The sequence below is a fragment of the Podarcis muralis genome, chromosome 6 (genome assembly GCF_964188315.1).
Source record: "Podarcis muralis chromosome 6, rPodMur119.hap1.1, whole genome shotgun sequence".
Taxonomy (NCBI): Eukaryota; Metazoa; Chordata; class Lepidosauria; order Squamata; family Lacertidae; genus Podarcis; species Podarcis muralis.
Window position 1 is genome coordinate 68,451,770 of NC_135660.1, and position 26,133 is coordinate 68,477,902.

Sequence of the window (26,133 nt, forward strand, 5' to 3'; positions counted from 1 at the left end):
GCTGTTTCAGAAAGAGACATTCTGTGGCCATTGCCCAAATGAATGTGTTACTTAACAAATCCCTTGTGTTGCTTTCCACATCGGCAGATCTTTGGTTTGGAATTTTTCATGCATTTATTTTATAAATTTTCCAAGTGACATTGGCACAAGCTTCTAGGATCCAACATGGTTTGCATGGGTCAGTGTCAGGTGGCATTCCAAGTTATGCAGGGGTTAAGAAAAAACTATTCTGGAAAAAAGCTTTTACAGGAGTGAAGAGAACCCTTCCCCTCTTCCCACAGGCTTTCCCCTGTGGTGTCAAGTTGAGGTTCTGGATTCCTGTAAGATGCTTATCAAATCTGGGGGGGGGGGGGGAGAAAACCTGTATCCTCCGTAATAATTGGCGTCTTCTCTGCCATGTGAAAGGTTTCAGTAGTTGTAACGTTCTTGAGACTATAAGCTCAGCTCAGCTCTCATGGTGCAGTGACCAAGTTGACCAGCTGATTAAGGTGCTATCTGGGAAAGAACTCAATATACTGCAAGGAGAACATTTCTGAATGTTTAGTCCATGGACTCCCCCCCCCCCCCCGTGCTTTCTCTGCCAGCCACAGGCTGGATCTGATCCTGTGATGATTGTGTCTCCTCTCTCATCTGCTACTTCCACTTCTAGAGGGAAAGGGCATCTGGACACCTGAGCCCATGAGAAAGAGGAGGTGTCCTTCTTTTACTGGTCTGTTTTGGTCTTTCCCTTCCATTCTGCCTTCCAGGAAGGAAGGGAGGGATGGCGAGGAGAACGAGATGCCACGGACGGAGAAGAGTGCTCCGTTTGGGCTTGCCCTTTGCAATGCGCGTTTCTGGCCTAAACTCCACTTGGAGTGGCTCACTGGGAATGTGCCCGTGATAGGAAGCTGTGGCGCTTATCTGTGAGATGGGATGTTTGAGGATTAGGCTGAGTAGGCAAGGGTAGCTTACTGCTCAGGGGCTCAGCAGGTAGCTCAGGTTCTGTATGCCCAAGTGAAATCTGTCTCTACCCTTATTCAGTAGGTTGGAAAACCCCAGGGATGTGCTGTTATTTCTTGGAAGATATTCCCCTGACAGAAGGGAGCCATCTGAATGATTTGGAATATGTACAGGAGCCCAAATATGTAACACAGGGAGGATGGTTAGATTTAAAATATTACCACCCCATTTTACAAACTGCAACATGGATGTATGCTACATAGATATATCACTCTAATTTTTGAGCAGTGCATTATAAGGTTGCAAAAGAGATATAATAGACACAATAGATTCATACAGTTGAAGTCAGCTATAAAATTGGGGGCGGGGGGCGGGGACTTCCTTAAAATACATGCTAGTTTGTTGGCTTGTGTTTTTTGTGTTGTTGTTTTTTAAAGAAAATGTCTTCACCCAGAATCAGAAGTAGTTCAACAGGGAGGGAACTGGTCTGATCTGAGGAGGGAGTTCCGCAGAATTGGGCCCACAGTGCTGAGTGCATGGCTTCTGCTTGATACAAGCCATGGGGCAGGGGTAGATTTTGAATGAAAATCCACATCTGCACTATTTGCTTCTCTGAGCAGCAAACGTGCATTTGCTGCAGCATCATATCAAAAGCAGTTACCAAAGTAGCATCGAACAGGAGGAAGCTAGTAGCTTGTAACACAGGCTTTTCCTTGTGTATATTTATTGGCTTCGTTGCTAAGGTTTGATACTTTGTTCCGGGTCCCTTTGTATATTTAGTGGTCTGGAAAAGGCCAGGAAAAGGGTCCGAACCCTTAAGCCTGTGATTTCCCCTTTGTGCTTAGGGCCCTTGAGCTGCCTCCTTTCTCAGACTCCTTTTATCAAACTGCATATCCTTCCCCCATAGAGATTTGGATGGAAAGCCAAATGCATCAATTCCACTGTTGGCTCATCACAAGCAAATTAGCTGCCTCATCCAAGTGGCAAACATCTTGGCAGCGATCCCATCCCCTGTCTGAGCAACTGAATATAATATAAACGCATTCTGCTAGCGTTCCGTCATTGCAGCCGCAGCAGTTATGACTGACAAATGTGCAGTGTCAGCCAGCAGGGGGCGATGCTGACTCGCCAGCTACTGCTTTGCACTAGACCCTGCTGCTGTTGGGGAAATCTGGTAAGCTGAGCTCACCATCTGTCTTGGCTGGTAAAAGGAAGTGCATTGCTGCTGAAAAGTTCAGAAGCCATCTAAATGCTTCCAAGTGATCAGTTTAATACTCTTTGTAAATCGTCACCTGTGTAAATAAACCCTTGAGAAGAACCTCTAGCATGTTTTTTTTGAAAGTCCCCCCTTAATATTTGCTACTACCCTATGCTCTGGGTACAGGTAGTCTTGCTTTTTGCATTTCCCTTGGCCTGTTGCTGGATTTTGATGCAAGGCCAAGTGACCTCACGCTCTTCATCCTAGTGTGTCTGTTGGGGGTCAGTCGGAGAGATGGAGTCACTCCACAGATGATCACTCAAAATTCCTCTTCCAGGAGTACAAGCTCTTGTAAATGATAAAAGGCAGCATTTTTTTTAAAAAAAGAAAATTGAATGTATTTTGATTTTGTTTAAAAGACACTGAAATTATACTGTGTTCCCTAGAAGAAGAAAAATGGCAACAGCTTATTAGAGACAATGTTAGGGAATATTTTCAGGAAAGCATATCAATCTTGCCAGCAGCCTATTTTAGTCTGGCCTCCCGTTGCTTTAGGGGAAGAGCAGATCTTTTCTCTTTCCAGGTGAATAATGGGACTTGAAAGTCATTTCTTGTTAGCACAAGCTGGTGTTTTTAGGGTTGGTTGCCATCAGGAAGGGTGAACCCTTCTTGCCATCAGCCATATTAAGTGAATGTCAGCTAATGGGCACATGCCTCTTCTGCTTGGAATCTATATCGGGAGTTCGCTTGCAGAGCGAAGAGGCTTTCTTGAAGATGGCTTGCCTGCCTCAGTTGGCAGCCCAGAGGTCCCAAGCTGATAAATGCGACCAAACATCTTTCAGGCATAGGGTGATAAATGTGTGGGGAGGAAATGGCAAAAGAAGGTGCAAGAGCATGCTGCTGGGTCTGAGGAGAGACTGATGAAGTCAATGACACTTTTTCTGTTCCAAAACACGTGTACTATTATTCACTTTTCAAAGTACTTCAGGGCAGTAAGTGAAATTGTAGTTGCTTAATAGATTTAGTATTATCCTGCTGGGAATGCCTCCCGTGTCCCTAGTCCATTCTGCCCTTGCAGTTTGTGTCCCATTGAGCAAGGTACTGTGGCCTGCAAGGTACTTCACAACCACTTTGGTTTTGCTAGACAGGGGGGAACAGAGGTTGTTGTTTTTTCCACCTTACAGGCCACCGTACATGGCCGAGGGTCCTGCATTTGGTTTGGGTGGGCCTCACATTTTAGCAAGACTGATCTATGGCTTATTATCTCCTTATTCAAACTAATTTGTGTTGTTGGTTTAGATCTTTCTTTTTCTTCCCCTTTCCCAGGTCGGTCGGCCATATATACAAGAGAACGACCGAACACTTGAAAGTATCTTACTTTGTAGCTGACAACTTTGCAGAAGAATACACTGGGACAAATCTGAAAAACGTGGAGAGGAGCGTGGAAGACGACTATATTGCAAATCTCCGAAATAACTGTTGGAAGGAAAAACAACAGAGTGAGTGTCCCAACCTTTGTGGAATTATATCTGGTTTTCAGGCTGGTTATTGGGCCATCCCTTAGAGAAAGCTGTCTCTCCAAGTTGACTTTTCCATTCCTAGAGCTTGACAAAGGTGTTGGAAGGTTCTGATCTAAAGAAAAGACAACCCTGACATATTTACAAGTCTGGTTCACGGAAGGACCTCGGTCCAGTGTATTCAGATGCTACAGTTTTAGACAAAGCTGATCATCATCACCTATGGTCAGCACAATAACTTTGCTGATATAATCCTCCAAAAGGTAGAGACAAAGACAGGTTCTGATGTGCTTTCAGTAACGACCAAGCTGTCTGCCCTGTTCCAACCCTAAAATAAGCTGTAGTTGCAATGTCTGAGGCAGGTGCATAGCAGTAGATGAATGTTTTTGTTGACTCCCTTACAGCTCCCTGCTCAAAGGGACTCGCTGCAAAATGGGATAGGTGATGGGAAATGTCCTCTTTCCAGAAGCAGCTAGGAAGCAAACCATCTCTCCAGTGAACTGCATGGGGAGTACCTGGGAACAAGTATTATACAGGCCCAAGGGAATAATTATGCTTGCCAGCCTTCATGACAGTTGCTTCAATGGTAATGGCTTTCTTTTGCAGAGGAAGGCTTGCTGTACCGGGCACGTTACTTTGGAGATTCAGATCTGTATCAGAGAGCACAGAAGATGGGCACGCCAAGCTGCAGCAGGCTGTCTGAAGTTCAGGCATCTATGCATGGATAACTATTGCGGAAACAGTCCATAGAGAGCTAAGTAAGAGCTGGTGATTAATGCCTCCCTCCCGTCCCCCGTCCCCCCCATGATTCTCAAGCACGGCACCATAGTCCTTATTTGCTGGCTTAGTCTAACTTATAGATGTAGGTCTCCTTTTCCATGCACAGACATCCCTTAATCAAGAAGTCACACGTAACGCCAGGACATTGGGCTTGGTTTGTACTTTGGCCTTTTGGGGTCCTTTCAGCTTCTCCTCCATAGCATTTGGGATCAAAACAAAATGACCTTGCAGCTGATTGGCCTGTCACATGTTTATATGAGAGCATCCTCCTACTTTCTCATTTAGCTGAGAATTTCAGAACTTAACTGAAAAGAAAGTGGTTCCAGCTACTACCACGGAAGCGCCGCAAGCGGAATGAGCCGTTTAGTAACTTCTCATTCCGTTGAAGGTGCTTCTCTGACATCTGAAGCTGCTCCGAGCAACTGGGCCACTTTGCCCACCTGTGATAAGCCCGTTTGTACTGCCTGCTGCCTCTTGAATGGGAAAAACGGTTCTATGGTACCAGCACAGAACTCGAAAGAACTAGGAAATTGGGGGGGGGGGGGATCTCTTTAAAGAGGAATTGCGATTTTCATTGTGTTGTTGCAAACAACCAAAAAAAGCAGTTTTTGCAGCAGCATGGTGACATCTCCGGAACCATTTGAGGAGCTGCTTGGTGTACAGATGTGGCATACAATGTGTGCAAATGAGGTTGCAGAGAACGGCAAGGATTTTATCGCTTTGTGGTGAGATTTCCCTGTAAATATTGGAATAGAGAGACATAGAGGAAATTAAAACAATACAAAACCAGCGCAAAGTTCAAAAAAGATCTGTATGAAAATATGCCAGTGAGGAGTGTATCTTCTCCTTCCCCATTAAGGCCTTAGTGCTTAGGGTCAAACTGTGTAATACTCAGAAGCGCTGTGATTGAAATTTCCAGTTTCAAAAACCTTGCAAAATTTAAAAGCAGCTGTGCCAGTACGGGGACCGAGTGGATCAGGGCTATGATGCTGTGGGAACCTTTTCTCCCCAGGCCGTTTGTCCAGTCAAAATTGCTCAACCCTGGAATCTGTTATTAGGCCAGTTAGGAAAAAAGGCAGGCACCTGCCATTTTACTCCAGCCAGGCTAATAGTAGCTTAGGGGGGTGGGGGGTAGGTTTGACATCAGAAAGGGTTAACACCCCTCCCCCTCCCCAGACAACACAACACCCAATACCATTCAGATGCCCCGCAGCTGCATTTCAATTGAAGCAATGGCAAGGAGGTCAGGAGGACAGTTTGTAATTTGACCCAGCGGGGTGGTAAACCTGTTCCTGGGCTGTACCACTTCAGAATGCAGATAGGGGTTCTCATGACTGAATACATCTCCATACAGAAAGCAAATCCCTCTATGTAGAAAGCTATGGGAGTAGGCTAGGTTCATAGCTGTCAACTTTTCCCTTTTCTTGCGAAGAATCCTATTCGGAATAAGGGAATTTCCCTTAAAAAAAGGAAAACGTTGACAGCTATGGCTAGGCTACAACTCCAGTCTGAAGTAGTTTAGTGCAACCACAAATGAATTACCGTATTTTTCGCCCTATAGGACGCACCGGCCCATAGGACGCACCTAGTTTTCAGGGGGGGAAATCAAGTAAAAAAATATGATTTCCCCTCTGCAGCTCTGGGAGCAGCGGACAGGCTGCACGCAGCCTGTGCGCTACTCCAAGACCTTCTCCCTGCTTTTGTGGGAGGTGGCGGAATTCCCCCACCTCCCGCAAAAGCCCACAGGAGCCCAGCGTGACTCCTGCGGGCTTTTCGACCAGGAGGGAGAAGGGACTGAAACGGCCAGTCAGTCCCTTCTCCCTCCTTGAGGAAAAGCCCCCAAGAGCGGTGCGCTCTTTAAAGGCTGCATGGCTCCTATGGGCTTTTCTACGGGGGAGGGGGAATTCCCCCACCTCCTAGAAAAGCCGTGCAGCCCCTTTAAAGAGCGCGCGGCTTTTGCCTGCTTTTGCGGGAGGTGGGGGAATTCCCCCATCTCCCGCAAAAGCCCACAGGAGGGTTGGAGAGTAGCGGGAAGGCGTCATGCGCCTCCCCGCTGCCCCCCATCCTCTGGGGCTGGCGATGGGGGAAGCGCTGCTTTCCCCACCGCCAGCCTCAAAGCCGGGTTGGAGAGTAGTGGGAAGGCGTCGCACGCCTTCCTGCTGCCCCCCATCCTCTGGGGCTGGCGATGAGGGAAGCGCTGCTTTCCCCCACGGGCAGCCTCAAAGAGCAGACTGTCCTGGCTTCAGCGGAAGCAACGCGAAGCCTCAGAGCGCAGGCTTTGGAGGCTTCGGGTTGCTATCGCTGAAGGCAAGGAGCCTGCATTCGCCCCATAAGACGCACACACATTTCCCCTTCATTTTTGGAGGGGGGAAAGTGCGTCTTATAGGGAGAAAAATACGGTGCCTCATTTTTGGTCAGGGTTTCGGAAGTGAGACAACTCTGTTTAACAGAACGTAGTGAAGGCACACTGGTTTTCCTGGGGTAATTAAAATGCACAATGGCTTTTCTCTAACCTGTCCACCCCCACCAAACCCTCTTCTGTATTTTGAGGCATGCATGCAGACCTCTGCTTGGGTGAACCCACACAAATTGGAAGGAAGCCTTGGACTGCATGGCTACACCTGTTGTTTCGGAAGCTGTGGACATGTTTTGGTTTTCCTTTCTTCTAGTGCTTCATGCTGTTTTGATACCTCCTCTACCTAGAAAGTGGCAAGGCCTCATTGTTGACTGTTATGGGAATTTCCCCATGTACCAAGTTGTCAAATGGCAAGACTATATATATTTAAATGTGCAGATTAGTATTTCCAGTTAGTCCAGTTTATAGGGGTGGGAGAAACTGTGGAACATGCTCTCTGGGGTTATCATTACCCTTCTAATACTGTTACTGCTTTTATTCTCAGACTCTTCAGATGCCTCAAGACTTTGGGGGAAGTGCACTGAGCCAAGGAGACTTTCTATTTAAAGAATCAGACCTTAAATTAAAATGGAATTGGAGAATTAGCAACGCACAACTGCCCTCTCTCCTCTCTCTCTCTCTCTGTGTTTCTGTCCAGCGTTAAGACTCGGACATCTCTTAGAACAGGGGGGGAAGACCATGTCTTTTTTCTGCTTCCTTCACTATCAACTGTCATATGTCTCTGAGAGCAAGCGTTGAGTTGTTTTTCTTTTAAAGCCTGGAGAAAATTAGAGAGCTTTTGAAATTGCACTGGTCACTTCGAAGAGAGTGGGAGAAATTGGAAGATCTGTAGGAGTAAAAAAGAAAAAAGAAAAAAATCAATTTTAAAAAGCAAGATAAATTATTTAGAATTAACTTATAGCTGTAAATATGTTGTACTTCTAAACTATGCAGGGATAGAATTAAATTATTTCATTATTTTGCCGAACTTCATAACCCAAGATGTGTGAATTTTAGCCTTTTCCCCCTCTCTCCCTCTCTCTCTGTTTGACCCCGTGAAAACTTTCCTACATAAAGCAACCTTGTCTGATGACACACAAGTTTTGTATTTTTTAATAGCTTGGTTTTACTGGAGAAATCGTTCCCCCCTTTTTTTGTATAAGAGAATCACTAAAATTGCTAGGGAAGTTTTTTCTACACACAATTTCCGGCCCAGTTTTGGATTTGTGGTCTAAATCCGTGACCTTTCAACAGAGGGCTTGATGCTCATAGAGCGAGGAGAGAGATTCGTCCCTTTACTTCGTTGAGGTTGCTTGTGCTTTTCGCGTGGGACTTCTTATTTTTATGTTTTGCAGTCCCTGTGTTCTCTGCCTTTTAATCAGTGTTCATTCTGGTACATGGACGTTCTTCGTGGAAACCTCCTCCTGGCCACCCCCCCACCCCCCACCCCGATTATTTCCATCTTGCAGTGGTATAAAGTTGTAAGCAAAGCTGCCTCCTTTTCTTGGCAAACAGCGACTGCTGATTTCATTCCAGGAACCTGGTGTCTGTCAGCAAAGTGGGTCGCCCCCAATACACATCCTCCATTCATACTGGTGGGGCTTTGGTAGCCCAAGGAAGGGAAGTCCAAGGCATAGCGGCCTTGTTTGCTGGCTTTTGCCCTTTATCAGTTTCTGTAAGAGAACAGGGTCTTTTTGTCAGAAGAGGTTTTGCTACAGTCTCTGTTTGCTTGAGCAAGTTAAAAGAAGGGACTGGTACTATTCCTTTTACTTGACCGGACAGTATAGTCTATTTTCCATTGGATTTTTAAAAAACAGTAACCCATTTCCCTTAGTGATGCCCATCCTGTTTTTTGTTTTGTTTTGTGTTTTTAGAAGCAGATACTGTGCTTTTAACATGACTACATGCAGCTGAGTAAAGGTTAATGCTCACAGTTCTGACGAATCTAGTTGTGTGCTCCTCCTGTCTCTGTGCTGGATCCTCCATTGTCATCTAAGGAGGAAGATTATCCTGCATTCATTCCTCTTGTGTGGAACTAAATAGGTGCTCTTGACCAAGGCAAATGTGTCCTGTTAAGAGAAGACTTGGTTACGCTGAGTTACCACTGACCACACCAGTTGGATTCCTCTCTGTTTTGCTCTTCCTTTCATCCATTGGCATTTTCTATACAGAGCATTCAGAATTCCTTCTGGAAATTCGCTTGCTCAAAATAGAATACCAGGTACCAAATGATAGGTTAGGTGTAACTGGTAAAATATCCTTTTAACTCATCCTGGTCCTTTGGAGCCGACAAACTGGATATTCATTTAAGATAAGCCACTGAGTTTGCCTTTCAATCAGTCTTGATACCTGCCATACGTTTGCCCACACTGAAGGACGGATTCGCTCAGTGTGTACTTAAAGCCCCAAGAAGACCGCCCTGCCCCATGTTGTTTTGTGATGGAAGACCTGGGCCACATCTTTGTCTAAAACCTCAGTCCTGTTAACTAACCTGCAGTGATTCCTTGAGCTCCAACCGTGTTTGGAGGGTCACCCCATTCAGCATGAAGTTGCCGACGTCTCGGAAAACGGCATTGGCAATCCCGGTGCCTACCTGTCCACAAACCTTTTGATTTCTTAAGTAGATAGATAGCCATGGATGTTATGAGCGATGTGCAATAAAAAAGCATAGATCCTGAGAGATACTTGCAAAGGCTGTGTTTGTTAATTTAGAATTATACAATTGTACATCTATAAATAAAGATTTATAACATGGAAACTGTCTGCCAGCATTTATGTCATGCAAGGGTCAAAGCAAAGAGTCGTCAACTCAAAAAGGAGATGCAACGCTAGCACTGCCCCAATGCGCACTCCTGGGCCAAGTGCCCTTACAATGAACTATGCTGAGCTGATACTTGTTTTTAGTGCTGAACACATACTTCTGCCCTTCAAGACTGGCAAAACCCAGTTGTTAGCAGCAGAAGGGATTAAGTGTCCTGCTGGTACAAACAACATAAGCCAGAGAGTTTTCTAGTTCTGAGTGAAAAGCTGCTGTAGGCTGAGCATTTTTGTCAGGCTATCTAACGAAGAACACATTTTCAGCTGCAGCAACTTTCAGCCTGTGCTGTTGCCTGATATTCTGTCATACTCTAGCAAGACTAAGAATCAAAACTCAGGCCTAAGCACTGGCTAGTTGACATTTTTGGCTAAAGCTTGCAGGAAGACAAAACCCCAAAGTGGAGCCTTGTTTACTTTCGTATAAGTGAATGCCTAGCGTTTCAGCTGCCTTTAATACTTTATTTCTATAATGTTGTAACTGACCCTGGGTGAAAGGTGGGTAAGAAATATTATGAAGAGCAATAATTTGCTATTCTGGGGGGATAACTGCATTTGATGACAGTGTTGTAAAGGGTCTGGAACCTGCCCACTTTCCCCGAAGCTGGGTGGATTGGCTTTGACCAACACAGGCCCTGCTATGGCAGAGGTCCAGCGTGTACTTAACACACAGAGCACATTGTATGGTATGGAATACCATAAAGAAGGCTCTCAACACTTCAGGGACTCAACCACTGAAGAGAAGGGTGGTGGTGATGTTTGGGGACTCCCTACTGACATACGGAGGTGGCTGTGGGGCCACACAGTCTGTTAACTTCTGACGCATGCTGCTGCATATTTGTCTGGGGCGCAGCTCATGCTAAACCTTTGAGAGGACAGCTTTGGCCCAAAGTTAGCGATAATATTCAAAGAGAATGTCCACACAGTGATAAGTAGCACCTGTGGGAAAGGAAGTTGTTGGGGGTGGAATCTGAAAGTTATTTGGAAAAATATGCTTGAAGGAGGATACCCCAAGTTTGGCAGGCCTTTCCTCGCAAAAACACAGGCCCATGCAAATTTACTTGTTTCAGCAGTGCCCGATTTAGGGCAGTGTGGGTCATCCCCGTCCCCCCCCCCATCCCCGCACAGGGCGCAGAGCCCAGGGAGTATTAGTAAAAACAACAATACCTATATTTATATGGGTACCTGCAGAGAAGATCCATAAAAAAGCAGCTGTACCAAAAGGAATTATTGTGAAATTGGGGGTGGGTGGGATTTTTGCCCTTGCGCAGGGTGCCATATTGCCAAAATCTGCCCCTGGTTTGAGCATCTCCTGAAACGGTCTCTCCTGGGTGATTTACAGATTTCCCTTGGTCTGCAACTTGCATCTGTAATATGTAGCTGATAGAGAGCTGGAAGTAAAATATATTGGCCTTTACCTGGCGCTGAGAACATCATGTGCTGTTTACTCACCTCCTTCAAGCCATTAATAAAGATGTTTAAGTACAAGCGATGGGATGCTGAGAAAGAGTGAGAGTGTCTATTCCCCAGCTGCCTGGAGCTGAAGCTGCAGGCTGTTGCACCAAGCTGTTACTGAAAAACAGGAGAAGCAGATGGAATGTAAACAGAGTGGGTGTCCTTGGCAGCAATCCATTCAATTAAAGGATGGAAAATTAGAATCGAAAACAGCAATTCTACCTACAGTTGTTACAAGGGTGGCTGGTATTAAGTTCTCCCTTCTCCCCAAAAAGGAAAGTCGTTCAGATTATCCTTTTTTGCACCAGTTTTGCTGACAGGGAAGTATGCTTTCAAGCTGATAGAGTTGCCACTTTCTTTGCTGGCAGGGTTGCTGTGCCTTTAACTGGCATGTGCCAGGCAGAAATTCATCAGGTGATGCTCCACATTAAGGTGTGCAGTGAGTGGGTGGCAAGCTCCCTTGTTTAATTTTCTGCCTACGACGCTCCTCAGCCTTCTACTGTGCACAGTATTAATGATTTGTAGAAGAGACTTTACGACCTGAAAATAGAGTCAATGCACATATTTTTGCAACCCAAGAAAATCATGCACAGACGCGCAACAACAACACCACAGGAGCCTTGCTAGAAAAGAGAGAGAAAAATGGAACAAGAGAGCCACACTTATTGTTTTATGCAGAGCATTTTAAAAAGTAAAAACTAGCCAGTGTGTTATCATCTTAGCATAACGTGCCTCACAGGGTTCTTGTGAGGATAAAATGGGGAGAAGGACAACTCTGTATGTCACCTTGAGCTTCTTCAATGAAAGGTGGGATATGAAAGCAATATAAAATAATAAATAATGTCTGATTAAGGTCTTGGGAACCCATTTTAAAGGAAGATGAGTACAAATAAAGTGGTTTGCCCCCATTTTAACCAACACTGGCTCACAGCCTTCTTTTGAAAAATCCTCACCTCCTTCCAGCGGTGTGTTCAGTAAAAAAAACAAAAAAAACAACAACAACTTTCTATATCGATGGTATATAACACCAGTCAAATTAAGTAAGATGTATAAAGTGAGTAATAAATGTTGGAAATGTAAGGAGAACGAAGGGACATTTTATCATATGTGGTGGGAATGTAAAAAAATGAAGTGCTTCTGGGAAATGATATATAATGAGATAAAGAAAATATTGAAATATACATTTGTTAAAAAACCAGAAGCATTCTTATTAGGAATTTTAGGTGGTGAGCTAAAAAGGAAGGATCAGAAAGTATTTTGTATGCAGTAACAGCAGCTAGAACTCTTGTGGCCCAGAAATGGAAACAAGAAGAAATGCCCACGATTGAAGAATGGAGAACGAAATTAATGGATTATGCAGAACTGGACAGATTAACAGGGAGGATTCGCAACCGACGGGACCAAAGATTCACTGAGGACTGGAATAAATTTACAGAATATATTAAAAATATTTGTGATAATGATATAACGCTTGTAAGTTTCCAAGAAGCTCTGTAAGAAGGTTTGGTAGAAATATTGTTTAAATAACATGGTTAGATAAGATATACATAGTGCAATATAAATGAAGAAATGTGAAGATATGTAATAATTACGGAAAATTATCAGACTTGCTGATGGAAGTCTAAAAGAAAAAAGACATGTGATGAATTCCGAATGTTTAATTGTGTTATAAATTTGTTTTTATTGGAAAATTAATAAAAATTATATACAAAAAAACAACAACAACCTTCTGAGGGCCTGGCACCACAATTTTAATTTGTGACAAGGTGTGCCATTTCGATTTCCACCCGACATCTTGGGCCAGCCCCAAATCTCTCTCTCTCTTCCATGTGGCGTTATTACGGCCAGTCACTCATCACCAGGCCCTTCAGATCTTTACTGAATGTGCGACAGAGTGTGACAGCTGACACTCATCAGGAAATTGCCTTGGGACCCCGTCCCTCGCTTTGCCTGGGCCTGGATGGGTGGAGGAGAAGCAGACTTCTAGCCTGCCTTTGTTAAGAGAGGAAATATAGCTGCCTTGAAGTAAGATGCAACTTCCTTGTTGGCCGAAACTCAGCGGGAGATGTATTAAGATAGGAGCAGAGAGGAAGAAAGCAGGCGAGGCTTGGGGTAGAGAGCTCCATGAAATAATCTAAACCTGACCTGGTGTGGAGAAAGGCCACAGCGCAGACATAATCTGGCTATGATTAAAATCCGACATAGAATATAATTGGCTAGTGGTGATAAGGGGAGCGGGGACCCACAACAAATTGTTGCAGCGTATCTCCAGCCCCAAACAGGAGTTCTGCTATTCAGCCTGGAACAAGAGTTATGTCTGGGGTGTTCATACTGGTCACCTTTTTTTTTTTTTACCCTCCCCAAATGTTTAGCACAGTATTATATGGTGCTAAAGGGCCTAGGGTTGCCCAAACATTTTATTGCATTATAGCAGGGAGGAGAGCTGGGCATGAGACCTACCCAGTGAAAACAACAAAGAATCATAGAATTTTAGAGTTAGAAGGGGCTCCACGAGTCATCTAGTCCAACCCCTGTAATGCAGGAATCAATCTAGCTTGGTGTGACTGGGTAGCAATGTTGCCATTTCTGCCCATGCACACTCGGTTAAAGGAGAGTGCCTGCCTTAGCATTCAGGGTAAACTCAGAAGTTCCCTCTAGACCACGAGATGTTTGGGCGACTTACATGCCATCCATTTAAAGCACATCCCGACACACCAAGGAATGCTGGGAACTGTAGTTTGCTGGGCGTACTGGGAAGCGTAGGAATAGCAATGAGAAAAACACCCTGTATCTCCTGCCCCAAACAGCACATATTTTTCCCACAGCAAAAACTATGGTTTATTATGATGACTGAACCGCAAACCATAGTTTGCGTTCAGACTAGAGAATGAGACCAGGGTCAAGAGGACCACATCCGCCTATGAGGGTGCTCCTGTTGGCTAAAAAAATGGTTTGGCCACTGGCAGGATGATGTCCTTGTGATTTTTGTGGTATTTTGTGCAGTGCGACTTGCCATTATTTTTATTGATTATAGTTTAACAATTGTTTATTGTTATAAGTGTAAACGGTTTAATTATTATACGCTGATATTTAATTTTACTGCTTACTATTAGATTATAATGGTAAAAAGGTAAAAGGTAAAGGACCCCTGGACAGTTAAGTCCTGTCAAAGGCGACAAAGGCCAAGGGAGCCGACATTTGTCCACAGACAGCTTTCTGGGTCATGTGGCCAGCTTGACTAAACCACTTCTGGTGCAATGGAACACCGTAAAAGAAACCAGAGAGCATGGAAACACCGTTTACCTTCCCGCCTCAGCAGTACCTATTTATCTACTTGCACTAGTGTGCTTTCAAACTGCTAGGTTGGCAGGAGCTGGGACAGAGCAACGGGAGCTCACCCTGTCGTGCAGATAAGAATCACCGACCTTCTGATCAGCAAGCCCAAGAGGCTCAGTGGTTTAGACCACAGCACCACCCGCGTCCTTCTCATTATAATGGATTGTTGTTTCAATATAAGTGGTTTATTTTAAAGTTATTGTGACTTTTTTGTATTGGATCAAATTGTTATTATTAATGTTTGACATTTTATTATGTTTTTATATGTGTTGGAAGCCGCCCAGAGTGGCTGGGGCAACACAGCCAGATGGACGAGGCATGAATAAAATTATGATGATGATTATTCTGTCAACATCTACATTGTGGAATCCTTCCAATGGAATATCCAACTGGTTGGATATTTGGGTTTTCCAAAGGCATTTTCCTTGTGTAGTAGACCCCTGACATTTGATCTACTGTTTAAAGCGTCGTATTCAGTTTTTGACTCTTCTGTGTGTTTTTAATACGGTTAACATGCTTATTTATAGCACCTTGACCACTCTGAAGTGGAATGGTGACTTTAGAAAACTCTCTCCAAACTTCCTTAAACAACATTGCTGCCCAGAAAAAAAGAAATCCGCCTATAGCCAATGTATTGATTCCTGTGTGTTGAGTGTGCAAATACCCAGAAAGCAGAGAGAGGAGGAAACGTCATCCAGACTGGGGTAAATTGATAGCCCGTGTTCTCCTGGTGCCAAGTTCCCTTCTGTTGATATGAACCACATGTAAGGCCTTGCGGAGTTAACTCTGCCCTTCCCGCACGGAGCCAACTTCTTGGAGAGCTGGAGGCAGCTCGGAGAGCAGCTGCGAGGAGCCCCCTCTCCCTCCAGGCAGGAATTTGTTTGGCAGCCCTTTGCTTTTCTCACTGGAGAGGAGCTGAATCTGCTGACTGTGTGCAGTTTTCCTCTCCCCCCTCCGCCCCAGCCACCCTGAGCTGTTGCTGCAGCTGCAGTTTAGCTTGTGCTGCTGGGTTTTCCTAAGCCATTTCCTACAACCCCCTCCGCCCCGCCCCCAACATTTCTTATCTTCGCCATGTGGGACATGAGCTACGTGCCCTCTCTGAAATCCTGAAGGGGTCTCTTCTCCCCCCCTCCTTCCACAGCTGTTCTTCCCACCATAAACTCCATGCCTCTAAGGTCCCAGGGAGAAGGCATAAGAGGGCCAGCTCCTGTTGCAGATGCCTGCCCAGGGACCTCTGCTCAGCAAAGCCCTGATGCATCAGTTTTGCGTTTTATTTTAGCATGTGGAAAATCCACTCCGCCTTGACCTGAACCATCTGGGCTTTTTGCGTCCTTTTCCTTTTCCTGGTGTGTCCCTGTCCCCTGTCTCTGTCCGTGTGTGTGTGTGTTTGCCAAACAAAATGTGGTGATGTGATTACGTTCTGCTTTAAGTGATAGAGTGTCTTAAGAGGCTTATGTTGTTTTAAAACCCCTTAAGATAAATGAAACTGCTAGTTATAAGGTTACAGAGCAGAACAAAGCATAAATATCAGTTGTGGGTAATAGGAGTAGTAGTAGTAGTAGTAATAATAATAATAATAATAATTGTTATATTTATTTCTATCCTGTCCTCCCCCTCCCCCAAACTGGGAATGTCAATTTATTCTTGAATTCTACTTCGCAGCTGATGATTTTAGCGTGTGACAAAACAAAGAAAACCCAGGAGATGCGAGAGAGTTGCAAAATGAGTTTCCATGGGTGTTTTCATTTAAAATAACGACAGGGTGATATCAGAATCAGTGAAGTGGGGTTGTCATCAAACAGGGGTGTTGTCACCCACTTACCTACCCACCCAGGCCAGGGCTTGTGTGTGACAGGCAGAAACTCAACTGGTGCTGCTTCTTCAAGGACTCAGATGGTGCAATGTCAGAGAAGCTGCAACGCATGCATTTCTTCCTGTTGTGCAGCTGTCAAAAGACACAGGGAAGCTGCAATCAAAAGTGTTGATTGTTTTTCTGGAAGAACGCTCCATCTGTCCCCTCCTGTTTCCCCAAATATATTTTTTTTCCCCGAGCACACAGCCAAACCACATTCCCTTTCTTGCCATCTGGCCTACGCAGACGGGACTATGCTTGTGTCACCCCACCCAGTAAAATTATTTTGCTCTAGTGAGAATCCCCAAATTTCTTCTTCTTCTTTTCTTATTTCATATGAACCCTAGTTAGAATTTTCAGGTGCCCAAATCAACAAAAGTCTAAAGGAAGTAAGAAAATAAAAAGCTACACCTTGGAGGAGTTGTACTGACCGACATAGAATAAAGTGGGGAAAGAAGAAAAATATAGTATGGAACATGGGGCAGTGATGTCGTAAAATAAAATACAATCCATTGAGAAACAGAGATAAGATTGTCGTCACAACCTGTGATCTACAGTCCGCAAACCACGTCTGCAAAGGTACTTGGCACCCTCAGGCAGGTTTACTGATTAAGGTAGCAAGATTTATTTGTTGCAGCATCATACCTCCTTTTATCACTCACGTAAACAAGCAGTCCTCTAGTCGCTGTCCTCCACCAGTTCAGAACTGGAATTATGCTCTGATGCAGCCTTTATAAATGTATTTTAGGTATGACTTCTTTCCCTTAGGAATGCGTGATTTCTGGGATCTCCTGATTTCTGGCAAATGGTCTAAGTTATTTATGAACTACGTTTCACTTTCTGAAAACAATAAAACAACTAAACCCAGAAAAGTTTACTGAGCCCCTAGCTTAGGCCAGCCTGTGTGACTGATGGGCTCGTTTTTTGATGCCTGCTAGTGGTGCAAACACGGGGACACGGGTGGCGCTGTGGATAAAAGCCTCAGCGCCTAAGGCTTGCCGATCGAAAGGTCGGCGGTTCGAATCCCCGCGGCGGGGTGCGCTCCCGTCGCTCGGCCCCAGCGCCTGCCAACCTAGCAGTTCAAAAGCACTCCCGGGTGCAAGTAGATAAATAGGGACCGCTTACCAGCGGGAAGGTAAACGGCGTTTCCGTGTGCTGCGCTGGCTCGCCAGATGCAGCTTTGTCACGCTGGCCACGTGACCCGGAAGTGTCTCTGGACAGTGCTGGCCCCCGGCCTCTTGAGTGAGATGGGCGCACAACCCCAGAGTCTGTCAAGACTGGCCCGTACGGGCAGGGGTACCTTTACCTTTACCTTTAGTGGTGCAAACAAGCCTTTCTGGCAAGCAACTTATCCTCTTCTGCCTGTTCACTATGTCCCTTATTTTCTTTGGAGCTGACCTCCCATGTCCCCCACACATGCACGTTCAGTGATCTGACCATGTCCCGAAATGGATCCGAACAAACTCCCTGACACATTTCCCAGTTGGCTGGCGTGCAGTGCGCCACTTGGAAGGCTTGTGGTTGCACATCCCCTCGCTAGATCAGGAGCAAGCTCAGCTGCCTAGGAGTGGCAGATGAGCTAAAAGCGATACTCATATTGCCTCATCGAGGAGCCACAGGCCAAAAGGCAAACAGCATAGCCCACGCTGACCTCTCATCAAGCTATGGCCCTTAAGCCCAGGGGTCACCAATCTTTTGGGTCCATGAGCACATTTGCAAATTGTTGTGGGTGCCACACACACCCCACAACCAAACACAGATGACAGCCTATTACAGGGGTCAGCAAACTTTTTCAGCAGGGGGCCACTATCCCTCAGAACTTGGACTATATTTTTAGGGGGGAAACTGAACAAATTCCTATGCCCCACAAATAACCCAGACATGCATTTTAAATAAATGGACACATTCTACTCATGTAAAAACACGATGATTCCTGGATCGTCCGTGGGCCAGATTTAGAAGGCGATTGGGCCGGATCCTGCCCCCGGGCCTTAGTTTGCCTACCCACGGCCTATTATATGGGCTTTGAAGCCTTATTTCAGCAGGCGGAAGGGACCCAGAGGGTGCCAGGGAAGACCTCTGCAGGCACCAACAGGCGCCAGGATGGCAACCCCTCCAGTAAGCCTACAGCTCAGGTCTCTGTTGTCTTTTTAGCCCTAAGCTTTTGCCCGTTGTGAGGTTCTACCATAAGGCATATTGGCAGGATCTCCCAAGGACATGCTCGACAGGGAGCTGGCTTCAGGCACCAAGCCCGTAGGCAGACCAACTCAGCATTACAAAGTTGTCTGCAAGTGTCACATGAAGGCTGGCAGCATCAACGCTGCCATGTGGGAATTCCTTGCAGGCGACCGCAGTGCCTGGAGACAGACAGGTTGTGCATCCATAGCAGTGGCCAGAGGAGGAATGACTGCTGGGAGGAGCGCAGAGAAAAGTAACATCATGGTGCATCTGCAGCAGAACCACTAGAGGCCTTCATGTGCCTTGGCTGCAACAAAACATGTCTCTCCCATATCGGTCTCTAGAGCCACAGCAAGCGCTGCAATCTCCCATTCTTCCATTTTCTCCCAAGACAAATGGATGCCAATGAACCCTATTGCCATACAACACAGCAGCTGTCAGGCTCCAGACATTACCTGGTACAAAAAATGTCCCGCAGCAGGAAGGAGGAATTGAGCAGAAGTACCTTTCCATATGGAAAGGATATGGAACAACTGATTGGTTCAAAATTGGGAAAGGAGTACGACAAGGCTGTATATTGTCTCCCTGCTTATTTAACTTATATGCAGAATTCATCATGCAAAAGGCTGGGCTGGATGAATCCCTAGCTGGAATTAAGATCGCCGGAAGAAATATCAACAACCTCAGATATGGAGATGACACAACCTTGATGGCAGAAAGTGAGGAGGAATTAAAGAATCTTTTATTGAGGGTGAAAGAGGAGAGTGCAAAATATGGTCTGAAGCTCAACATCAAAAAAAACGAAGATCATGGCCACTGGGCCCATCACCTCCTGGCAAATAGAAGGGGAAGAAATGGAGGCAGTGAGAGATTTTACTTTCTTAGGCTCCATGATCACTGCAGATGGTAACAGCAGCCACAAAATTAAAAGACGCCTGCTTCTTGGGAGAAAAGCAATGACAAACCTAGACAGCATCTTAAAAAGCAGAGACATCACCTTGCCAACAAAGGTCCGTATAGTTAAAGCTATGGTTTTCCCAGTAGTGATGTATGGAAGTGAAAGCTGGACCATAAAGAAGGCTGTTCGCCGAAGAATTGATGCTTTTGAATTATGGTGCTGGAGGAGACTCTTGAGAGTCCCATGGACTGCAAGAAGATCCAACCTATCCATTCTTAAGGAAATCAGCCCTGAGTGCTCACTGGAAGGACAGATCGTGAAGCTGAGGCTCCAATATTTTGGCCCCCTCATGAGAAGAGAAGACTCCCTGGAAAAGACCCCGAGGTTGGGAAAGATGGAGGGCACAAGGAGAAGGGGACGACAGAGGACAAGATGGTTGGACAGTGTCTTTGAAGCTACCAGCATGAGTTTGACCAAACTGCGGGAGGCAGTGGAAGACAGAAGTGCCTGGCGTGCTCTGGTCCATGGGGTCACGAAGAGTCGGACACAACTAAACGACCATACAACAACAACAACCTTTCCACTAATTGACGGCATCTTGGGGTCCAAGCCATTGCCTGTAGTATGACCAGCAAGGCTTTTCCATGGTTAGGAAACCTCGTGAGATTTCAGAGCTCTATTAGAATGCCACATTTCAATGGTAGTCCCTGTTGCTTGAGACCTGTCAATTTACACTTCTGTTCTTCTATGCATAGCGTCTAAAACTGCCGCTGCAATTCTGATTCCCCCCCCCCTCCTCCCCAGGTAAGTCTTATTGATCTCCGATTACACAGGGCTGGCCATGCATCCTGGAATTTGCCTCCGAAAATGGCATCCTGGATTGTTTTTGGAAATATAGGCAAATGTCCTGGAAAACTGGCAATGGGAGTTAAATTGTGCTAAAAATGCCTTTAAAAACCTCCAAAACTCAACAATTCTTGTAGCTTTTACTAGAAAAAAAGGGAAAAAAGAGCTCTGCTGGAGATATGGCAACCCTAGGTATTTAGGAACATGAAAAATGGCTGTTTTGTTTTTTTATATATAAAAAAATACATTTTAAGTTCTATGGCATCTAGGGTGGCCTTTAAGTCTGCTCCTGAACTGAACAGACTTGGCGTTGGTTAGAGAATGGTGGTTACAGCATGGTGCTGATAACACTAAGATTGCAGGTTTGATCCCATATGGGATAACTGCATATTCCTGCATATTCCAAGTCTACCATTCTATGGTTCTCAGATTCTATGATTCTCATTGTCTGCAGAACAAAGAGCCCCATGAAAACACAGAAGTGGGCATTCCTACCATAAAAGATCAACACCCAACACTGTTGCCTGCAACTCTCTGCGCTCTCAATTTCTCCATCTCTCATCTTAAAAGTGGTACCACTACGATGAGTTAATTACAACCTCAGGGTTATTGCTACAGGTGCTGGAGAGGCAGGAAAACAACCAGTGGAGATTAACATTGCAACTGACGCAGCGTGTTGCGCAACCCACATTTTAAATGTCCCGGAACTGAGGGTGGCTGTAAACCATTGTTATCTAGCACTGAATGACCTCTCAGACAGAACCTCATACTTCCCATCTGCAGAACAGGTTCGCCAGAGCAGCTTTTTGTAACTCTGACATCTCTGCTAACAAGGGAAAGGCAGGAGAAGTTTGGCTTAATGGAAGGTTGCGTAGGGGAAAAAACCTTAGCGAGGAATACCTGCTATTATTTTTGCTCACTGTATATAATTAGCAGCCAGATTGCCATCTGTCTGTGGCTGTCTGGCCAGTCACCAATCAAATTTTTCTGGTAGAATTTGTAGCATGGAATTGGAATAATGGGTAAAATTTTTGACCAATTGAATTTCTTTCTTTTTTTAAAAAAGATATTTATTGAAATTTTCAAAAAATCCAGAAAAAGAAAAAAAGAAAAAAAAAGAATTTAAAAACACTCAACGTTTACAATCCTTATTTTCAATAACATATTTCCATGACTTCCCCACGCCTCCCCTTCTTGTATTCCATTTCCAATTGTTAGTTCAACAAGTTCTTGTCCCCAATTTTTAACCTTATTATATTTGGTTCATTATTATATTTAGTTCATTTTATGTATCCAATTGAATTTCTGCCTGAATAGCTTCCACTCCCAAACAACGACCCCTTCAAAACAGGACGCAGTTCTAGCAATAACCATTCATATCAGGGATAGATAAGCAACCAGTGATCTAAAAGCTGGATGTCATCCACCAAGCCGGGTGGGGGAGATGTCAACACCCCACAGAAAAGTGTAATTCAGGTGTTTCCTGAATTCCCACACTATTTCATCGGAGAATCACATGGCCATTCTTAATCACTGTATTTAAAAAGGGGGAATTATTTAATATGCATGTGAAAATGGCCTATAAAAAAAGCAAAGTGTGGATTTAACAGTACTTCCTTTTATGTTTTTGGTGAGCAGTGAACAGGATCGTTTAATTGATAGGACTGTTTCCTTAACATGGGACAAGCCTTCTGTCCAAGTGGTGTTACGGGTGATTGCAACAGATAGGAACTGTGAAGAAATAATTTGCCTGTGTCAGCACTGGGTGGTGTCAGGGAGCTGAAAGCATGAATCCCAGCAGGATCGGGACCAGCAGTGGACGGGGCAGATCTATAGGAAGGTCAATCAGAAGGCAAAGTCTACTGCTTCCAAGCCAAGAAGTCCACCCAAAGTAGGATGGAGCAAGGATGGAACAAGGAATGGTTAGGGAAGCTGGCAGACTGACAGGAAGAAAGGGAGGGAGAGACAGGAACAAGCAAGTGGACAGGCAGCCACCCAGAGCAAGACCAAGGAGACTAGTCTGGCTCACGCCCACACAAATATCTAGTTGCACCCGGAAGCATTTAAAGACATTCTAGGTCAGTAGGAGGAAAATGCCGCCTTCTCTTCTGCAACCTGAAATGACCCATCACAAAGAGACATCAGCCTTTAAGTCTGCTCCTGAACTTCCATCACCATCCCATCAGATGTATGGGTGACACCTCTGATTATGGAGTCAAATTTAAGAGCGGATTTTAGGAAATCCACAAGCTCCAACCCCTGACTCCCACCAATTTTTAGGCAAACCATGCTGCCGCCCCACTCCAGACCTTTCTAATCACAAAATATAAGGGGGCTCTTTCTCCCTCGACTCTTTGCGACCAGATTTAAGCTTCGAATAGAACAGTACACAACGCTGACAAACTCGGCGTAACTATGAAGCCACACTGCACGGGGTATGATAAACGGAAGCTTTACCAGTAAATAACCATTCTGAACTTCATTGCTATCAAAAGCTACATCTAAAAATCAATGTGTATTTTAAGAGAACGTCCTGTGTGCTGGCATAAGCCGCAGATCTATATTGGGATCTGTTTAAATAAAGCGTTCCAATGCATCTCCACGGCTTGTTTGCCTTCCACATGTGTGTGTAAGTGAGTAAGTGAGTGTGCACATCAGGATTTTAAGTAACCCCTCACTCGAGCTGACACACACCACATGACTGTGAAGCCATGGATTCACATGTGGCACTACCCTGTGGGCTAAAATCCCATGCATGTTTCCTCAGATCTGAGTCTCTCAATTACCTGGGCTTGCTCCCAGGTAATTAATTGTGCATTGCCTGGCAGCCTTAGAGACAGCAAGGCTGGGGAACTCGTTGGAGAGCCTGAGCACCTGAGACAGTGCTTCGAGTGCTCCCACTACGAGTGCTTTCTGATGGAGGCTTAATTTTGTAAAGGGTTGTTCAGATGCAGGGCCCAGCCAGGTGAGGGTTGAAGGCCTGCCCTGTCCATCCGGCAGCAGCACCGGTTAGTTGTTTCTATGACAACGCAGCCAACTCTTTAGTCATGTGAAAGGGTTCTTAGGAGGCTTGCTAGGCCCGTTAGCTTAACAATGAGACTGGTTTGATCGCCTCAGCAGTTCCTTCTACTACAGAATCCCATCTTACTGCTATAAAATCGCAGATAGCATCCAATCCAAAAGAAAATGGGCAGTTTCATGTGTGACAAAATTCCCATACAGAAAGCAAGCTCAGGGTTGGCAGATTGCAGACTCGAAATTTCTCTCTTGGCACAACGTACACAGACACACACTCAGTGTACTTTTAAATCCCCACTTGAATCGATAAACAAGGAATCAGTGGCTTCTCCCTCTCATTCCTCCCCTCCTCCTTCGGCCCCTCTCCCTCCTGTTGCAGAAGGTAGGTTGAACAGCAGGCGGGGAACATGGCAGATGAAATGACCTGGAGAGAAAAAAGAGGTGGAAGGAGCAATTACCACAGCTGCAGCTCCCGAGTCAGCAGGGAATTGAAAGGAACCAGTGGAGTCTTTTGAGTTGCCATCTGGCCACCTTACCCAGTCATGGATAACTGCGCACATAATGTGCTGCAAATTCTATGCATTTAGGGTCCATCCATATAGAATCCACCTTAAGATTTCTCTCCACAACCTAGTTTCTTCCCCATTGCCTGGATCTAGCTTGGAAGTGTGGAATATGGGGAAGATTGCAAGAAGGAGGGATGAGGAAGAGAGGTTAATTGTTTCTCTGTTCTGCCTGCAGGGATGCCCAGATATCAATTGTGGTGCCCCTGTGCCACCCCCTTTCCTCTCCCATGACAAAGACACAATGAGGTAGGTAATTAAGAACTTTCAACTCTTTTTTGGTCTGGGTTGCCTATTGTTGTATTACCGGTGCTTCAGACCAACTTTTACAATGGAAGGACAAGCTATAAATCTTTTAAATAATAACACAGGAGTTGAATCCCATCAGTGTCATTTGGGCATGCATCTGGAATCTTTAAAAGGTTAAGGGACCCCTGATCATTTGGTCCAGTCGTGACCGACTCTGGGGTTGCAGAGCTCATCTCGCTTTATTGGCCGAGGGAGCCGGCGTACAGCTTCCAGGTCATGTGGCCAGCATGACTAAACCGCTTCTGGTGAACCAGAGCAGCACACAGAAACGCCGTTTACCTTCCCGCCGGAGCAGTACCTATTTATCTACTTGCACTTTGATGTGCTTTCAAACTGCTAGGTTGGCAGGAGCAGGGACTGAGCAATGGGAGCTCACCCCGTCGCGGGGATTCGAACCGCTGACCTTCTGATTGGCAAGTCCTAGGCTCTGTGGTTTAACCCACAGCGCCACCCACGTCCCATAATCTTAGGAATCTTAGGACCACCGCAAACGTCAAGTAATTCGTAACCTGAAAAGCTATTCCATATAGGATGAAATGTGCACGTGCAAATGTCACGCAATGCCAGTGAACCGAAGAATTGTAGAGCTGGAAGAGATCCTGGGGGTTCATCTAGTTCTAGCCCAACCCTCTTGAATGCAGGAATCTCAACAGTCTCCCATCCAGTTTGAAACCGTACCAGACCCTGCTGAGCTTTGCAAATGTTCTTGCAGTTTTATTGCTGCACCACTAGGGGAGTCGGGACATCGATTGCTCAGTCGGCAGAACATCTGCCTTGCATGCAGAAAGCCCCAAGTTCAATCCTACGCGTGGATTCGGCATGATACCCAATCGGCAAGCGCTTTCCATGCAGGCACTTTCACATGTTTGAAAGTGAACTTCTGTCTCTTTGCTTTCCCACAGAGAGCTGGGAATGTGGGCCACCTCCCTGGTCTTGCAGGAAGCCATTAAGTGGCAAATGTTCCAATAGCTGTCCCCAGCAGCTCAGCCAAAGGTCGTTCTGCTGGCACTGCGATTGTATTACATGCCCTAGGTCTTCTTATTATCCAGATTCTGAGAATCACAAACGGGGCTGTGAAATCATTCGGGGAACTCTTGGCATTCTCGATGGTATCTTTCCATTTACTAGGGAGGGCTGTTCCAGAAAGAAAACAACAACAACAACTAGGCGTTGGTGGAAATATCAGGAGGCTGACAACAGGGTCTTTCTAGGAAATTCTCAGCTCACCACTTTGCAAAATACAAATGATTTATGCCTTGCCTTGGATCCCCAATATATCTTGACAGGAGGGGTGGAGGCGGCCAAAACATTGCAATCAAAAGGAAAACTGATGGCCAGGCTCCATGCTAGCTTGAGAAATCTGTCAATGGCCTGGGGGGGGGCGGTTCTCCATGTAGCCTGGCCGGTTCTGTGTTTCTTCTGCCCCAGTTCAGATAACTTTCATGCATCGCTTCTGATGCATGAAGAGGGCGAGTGCTGAAACTCTTGATCATCCCTCATTACTAGGGCAGCTTGTGAAATCTGAGCACCAAGAAGCTAAATCCAGCTTCCTCCCTATGAGAGAGGCAATATGTAGAATTGCCCTTGGACTGAAAGTGAAGTACGATAGGAATTTGGGGGTGGAGAGGGGAGATGTTGATTTTGGACTGGGGGCCAAAGGCCACCCTTTATATTTCTAAGGACTGTATTTTCCAATGAGAAGAGAAAGGATGTGTTAGGCTTGGAAAGAGGCAAAGGATGTAACTGGATATTAGTCTCCCCCCCCTCCCCCTAGCCTTTGCCAGCTTTCCTCCAAACTAGATCAGTATTCTTAAGACTCGGTCCATGTGATGCATTGAAGATTGGGGTGGCAATCTCATTTATCCCGCGGTGCCATTTTGAGGGTTTACTATTGTGCCAAGCGAATTCATTTACTAAGGAGCACAGTGGGGCATTGCACCTATATAATCTGAATGGATGAATCTGCCTTATACAGAGTCAGACATATGGTGTGTATCCAAAACACGCTTGTCTCCTCGAACCGGCGCAGTTCGCC

At 45.5% G+C, this 26,133-nt stretch overlaps 1 protein-coding gene and 1 long non-coding RNA gene across 5 annotated transcripts in view; one reads left to right on the plus strand and one right to left on the minus strand.

Annotated features, from left to right (window-relative positions):
• DNAJB12 (DnaJ heat shock protein family (Hsp40) member B12) overlaps positions 1 to 9,587 on the plus strand; it is a 28,735-nt gene extending 19,148 nt beyond the window's left edge. For all 3 annotated transcript variants that reach the window (XM_028729595.2, XM_028729594.2, XM_077930506.1), the window contains exons 7-9: positions 3,464 to 3,636; positions 4,261 to 4,412; positions 7,335 to 9,587. In XM_028729595.2, coding sequence (XP_028585428.1) covers positions 3,464 to 3,636; positions 4,261 to 4,382 — 295 coding nt within the window. In that variant the 3' untranslated portion in view covers positions 4,383 to 4,412; positions 7,335 to 9,587. The remainder of the gene's footprint in view (positions 1 to 3,463; positions 3,637 to 4,260; positions 4,413 to 7,334) is intronic.
• Positions 7,573 to 26,133, minus strand: part of LOC114597253 (uncharacterized) — a 38,340-nt gene continuing 19,779 nt past the window's right edge. The window contains exons 1-5 of one of the 2 annotated variants that reach the window (XR_013393259.1): positions 16,949 to 17,229; positions 16,257 to 16,379; positions 11,325 to 11,638; positions 11,096 to 11,215; positions 7,573 to 7,676 (exon numbers count right to left, since the gene is read on the minus strand). This is a non-coding gene — a long non-coding RNA (uncharacterized LOC114597253). Of the gene's footprint in view, positions 7,677 to 11,095; positions 11,216 to 11,324; positions 11,639 to 16,256; positions 16,380 to 16,948; positions 17,230 to 26,133 lie in introns of those variants that run through there. The other variant, XR_013393260.1, reaches the window with a different exon arrangement.